Below are 5000 nucleotides of genomic sequence, written 5' to 3'. Positions count from 1 at the left end.
CGAAAAAGGTCTATTGTTTCTACTATTTTCATAGACTAAGGGGCTGAATTCATATATGGCTGTCCATCAATTATTTTTTTGTCCTTGTGCTGAGAGGCCAACCAGCTTCGTTTCCGTGGACAAAATACAAAAAAAAAAAAATTTATTGAGAGTCGAGGTTTAGCACCCCCAGTATTTCCTTAATTGGACCTGAAATAAAATGTTTAATCGTTAGAACAATTTCGACAAGATTCAAGACAAGGAAATACTATACAGAGTGTACATTTATTCCCTTTGAAGAAAGTATGCAATGTAAAGTGGACATATTGAAAGACAGGAGAAAATATGACTAATGTATCCTTTGAAAAACATGTGTATGGTCCTTGTCATTAATCCTGTTTAATTAACTACTTAATTTAACTGAGAGTGAGGTCGTTTACAACAGGGCCAAAATCTCAAAAACTTAAGACCGTTGCCGTATTAGCGAAGTCAATAAGGGATATGGGCGAGTGTTTGAGAATTTGTTGTAAGGACCGAACGGTTCAAGCCATGAAGTTTTTTATTATATGGCAACCAGAACGTTTCGAAAGAAAAAAAAGGGGGGGAAATTTTTTTGCATAAATGATGATAAATCCATAATCGGTCCATGGGCATTACGGGAGAATAATGCCCCAAGCGCTCTGAGGTGCTCTTAGCCGAATCAGAAACACTAGCCATATAATAAAAGTACTAATATGTTATTAAAAAGTTGTCTGCCATTTTGTGAAGGGTCTGTGTACCCCTTAACCCTACCTGAGAGTGAGGTACTTTTGCAACAGCAATAGTAATTAGTTTTTAGCAGCGTGGGAAAATTCCCGTACGGTATTAGACATAATTTAAACCTCGTCATTTTATTATTTCTTGTGATTTATATATTTCTGAGGTAGAAAAAACAAACAGCACTGAAACTAGTTGTTGATTTTGAATCTCACTCCAAGTTCTGGGGTTTCCGAATTAGTTACCGACTTCCTGGTGGTTTCTCAGATTTGTAAACTAATCGTCTCTAACACTGAAAAGATACTTAGCAGTATAAATGTGGCAGTGTCAAGACAAGTTAAAAAGGAAAGCAGCGAACTTCTGGTTGCCGTCCGTGGCTCTATAGGGAGCTTTAGCAAAGACAACGGCGATAGCGACGGCAACGTCATCAATTTGCACATTAGGTGGGCAAAACCAATTGGCCATTTCTTTGCCGTCGTCTGCAAAACAGCAACGTGAAATAGCCACAATTGAGGGTTTATGGGGAACGTCAGCACTTGGAATTAAATTTTCATTTTCTCCCCTAATTATAGATTTTACTCTCCGATTGGGGGCGGTTTAGGTGGAATGGGTGAAACCACATTTTTTTTTTAACCAGGGTTATCTTCTCAAGCGGAGCACCGCTCCATAAACAAAGAGTGGAAGAAGAAATATGTCACGTTACTTCAAGATGGAGTATTAGGCTTACTATCCAAATTTACATGTAAGTACCTCTTGCTTACTAACATAGATTCCATTAATTTTTTGGGTGTTTTTTCTCTCTGTCGTCAAGACATTGTCTTGCATACTGGTACCGTATATGCCTGGCAGTGGGGCAGGTACAAAAAGATGTTAGTTACGTTGTTGTCTCGTACAAATGAAGAGTACAGTGTGTGACGTAATAATTATTTGGGCACGTGTTCGGCGCTTGCGCTAATGAAATGTTATGATCATACACTTTGGCACATCATGTTTTTTGCATTTTTAGGATTACATGAATGATGTTCATCAAAAAACGATAATTCTAAAGCACACAACAGTTAAGGTACCAGGAAAAAGGCCTCCAAAGGCAACTTCGCCTGTGCCAAAGGTAGCTACGTATTCATATTTATTACAGATTTTGGTGTAAAATTACAGAGAGTACGAAGAACGTTAATAGACCAAATCGGCTAACTTTTATGTTGTACCCAACTCAAAACCCTTTGGGAATAAAAACCTTTTGTTCCAGGTATTTCCATATCATTAGGGAATTTAAGATCTACGACGGCAACGGTCAACGAAAACTTCGTCACCTCAAAATATAACTTGGCTCTATCATAAGTCTTTCGCAATTGTTCAGTCTCGTTCGCGTCCTACAATGTGGGCGAAGTATCCTTAAAATAAATTGATACGAGCGGTTTTCAGAGTTAAACATGTTTTAAAATGCTACAAAAATTTATCTGACGTACACGACAATCGTAAACAGTTGTAAGCCTGTCGTAAGCTTGTCGTATGCGACAAAATATCGTACCGTGTAAATCGGCCCTTAGGGGTGGCCACGGTAAGGCGCGTCGCACTGTAAATTTGAATGCTATGTTACATGTATAATGCAAATACAATACTCAAAGAATCTGAACCCCGCGAGATTTGCATTGGGTACAACATTGAGTTGGCCAATTTAGTCTATTGGGAGCGAAACACGAAGTTTTGGTTGATAAAACGTAAATTAACCACGATTGTGAGCTGATGTTTCGGGCGTTAGCCCTGATCCGCAACCTTTTCTCTGCGGATTCCACGCGTAAATGTAACGTAATCAAATCGAACTTTCCAACCTCGTTCCCAAGCTCTCCATTGTCGTTGTCTTCTGTTCAAGAAAGAGACCCTGAGAACGAGGTTGCGAATTTTCCCGTCCACACGTATCCGGTTCGTTCTAGTATCCAGGACTCCTCTGTGACTATTGTCATTTGAGCATGCGTAATCAGGGATACGAGAGAGAAGTTCAGTGGCCTTGTTGAATATTTACGCCGTAAAGACTGGATCTGAGTTTGTTAGTCATCGGATTTGAAAATAGGCTGATTTAGCAACAGAACGGGAACGTCAGTGGCGACGGCGCGCGCAGAAAAAACACTAATGAGAATTCAGAATAGAGTAGACTCCACTCTTTTCTTTTCTATTCTAAATTCTCATTGGTAGTTTTGCTGCGCGCGACCGTCGCCACTGACGTTCCCGTTCTGTTGCTAAATCAGCCTAATATCCCGATTCGACCGTCCAGGCGATTCCAAAGTTTTTTGCGTATTCAAAACTGTCCACTCTGGAGAGAAGATTCAAAATGTTGCGGATTCAAAAACTATCCGGGTATGGACGGGGGACGTGTGGACGATTAATAAGACCAAATTTGCATACTTAAACAAGGGCGAGTCAAAGTCACCCCGATGGGCAAACAAATTTGAGACTTTCTTTCCTATCCTGGCTTACGCCAGTATTTTTGATTCTGTATTTTTGATCATCAGGAAATTCGAGACCAGCAACACCAACGGAGTCGGAAAACAGTGGCAGTATTGACAGTTTAGCGATGAATAATTCTGACGGCGTCCAAAATGGAGTGGACTCTAATTCTTCGTACAACTCGCTTCCACTGCAGACAGACATTGACAATGCCCTTGCTAGCATAGGAAATACGTTATTACCCCATGGCTCGACACATGTCAGCCCTAATGGAAAGACTGAAACGGGCGTAATAAAGAAAAGGAACAAGCGGAGTAAACATACGAAATCTTGTGAAATAGACTATGAAGAACTTGAAAAGGCCTTGGCCATTGCTGCGGCGAACGCGGTGGTATCGTCGGGGTCGAAAGTAGAGCAGTTGTCTGTGAATGCAGGAAGTACAAAGAAAAAAGGTCACCGGAGGGTGAAGAGCGGAAGTGGGCCAAAGGTTGATCTGGACCCAGGTAAGGGTAGGCTAGGGGCGTTTTCAGGCCAGAGGCATCGGGCTACCGTTCGGGAGGTCGCGAGTTCTAGGCCTGGTCAGACCAGCCCTCAGGGTCTTAAAATAACTGAGGAGAAAGTACTAATTGTAATTAAATCTGCAAATGTTTTAACGGAGCACTGTGTTTGTTAAAGCGGATCTTGAAAAACGAGGCATATCCGTGGGTGTCCATGTTTATAGTTGCCATTTATTCTAAAGTTTAGCGTTTTCAAGTTCTCCAGGACGAAGGTGTCTTTTAACTTCCCTAATATCCTACGGTCATGTGTTCCTTCCTTCGGAGAGGGCGCGAAAAGTACTCTCTCAGAGTCTGTGTAGAAAAAAGTTCCCTAATTGATTGTACACTTTATTACAAGCCGTGTGACAAAAGCCCCCACACACCACCCCCCCCCCCCCCCCCATTGAAAATTAGTCCCAAAAGGACCCGAGGGGAGGGTATACTTTACCTAACCGTGTAAAATCGGCCAAAACATGTTAAGGATCACAAGACGGAATTACTGTTAATGACAAGGCTAACCACAGTAAATGGCACACCGGAATTTTGATTTTTAAGATGACGGTTCGCAACTTTTCATCGGAGTGTGGATTGAACTGAGTGCCAAGGAACTGGGAAATTTATGGAGGGAACATTTTCTAAAGAAGTTATTCTTGCAACGAATCTGAGTAAATAACAACAACGAAATCGATTCTATTTGTGCATCGAACGTTCCTGTTTCAGAAATGACAGACTGGGAATTCACTATTGTTTCGTTAGAAGCAAAAACCTGGCAGTTCGCAGCCGCTACACAAGAGGTAAATTCAGCTAGTACAAACTCTGGATTTTTTTTTTGTGAGAGTTGTGTTGGTCAGATAGAATTCATTATTCATCAGGATGTCTCTCTTCTGTTTTTACGATCGCATTTCATAGTGGATGTCCTCACGGTCACTTGGTTGTGGGGGGAGGGGGGTGGGGAATCGGCGGGAAGCAGTTCCTGCGACGAACCCTCCCCTTGCAAGCATATCTCTCGACTTGTAATTAGAAGAGAAAGACTTTTTTTTAAAGACGTAATCTTCAAAGTGTTTTTATTTGAGTGGCCCCGAGCGTTTTTACGAAATCAAAGTTCGAAATTGAAATGATTTCCTATCCTTTCTTGATTGTAGTACATGTACTCATTACATTCGGTTAATTTGCGCAACTTTCTTATCCGCAGGAACGTGATATCTGGGTCCAATTAATCGAGCAGCAGATACTGTCTTGTCTCCAGTCAAACGAAAGTGGAAGAGAAAAGGTACCTGATAATTATAT

The 5000-nt window shown here is 41.3% G+C and overlaps 1 protein-coding gene across 1 annotated transcript in view; it reads left to right on the top strand.

Moving 5' to 3' along the window:
* The window catches only part of LOC137968868 (arf-GAP with GTPase, ANK repeat and PH domain-containing protein 3-like), an 11356-nt gene that overhangs the window by 284 nt on the left and 6072 nt on the right, over positions 1 to 5000 (top strand). The window contains exons 2-4 of the mRNA XM_068815340.1: positions 3243 to 3680; positions 4434 to 4507; positions 4906 to 4983. Coding sequence (XP_068671441.1) covers positions 3243 to 3680; positions 4434 to 4507; positions 4906 to 4983 — 590 coding nt within the window. The remainder of the gene's footprint in view (positions 1 to 3242; positions 3681 to 4433; positions 4508 to 4905; positions 4984 to 5000) is intronic.

This window comes from Montipora foliosa, chromosome 8, assembly GCF_036669935.1.
Source record: "Montipora foliosa isolate CH-2021 chromosome 8, ASM3666993v2, whole genome shotgun sequence".
Classification (NCBI taxonomy): domain Eukaryota; kingdom Metazoa; phylum Cnidaria; class Anthozoa; order Scleractinia; family Acroporidae; genus Montipora; species Montipora foliosa.
The sequence above is the reverse complement of the archived record's forward strand: the minus strand, read 5'-3'. Positions and strand labels throughout refer to the sequence as shown.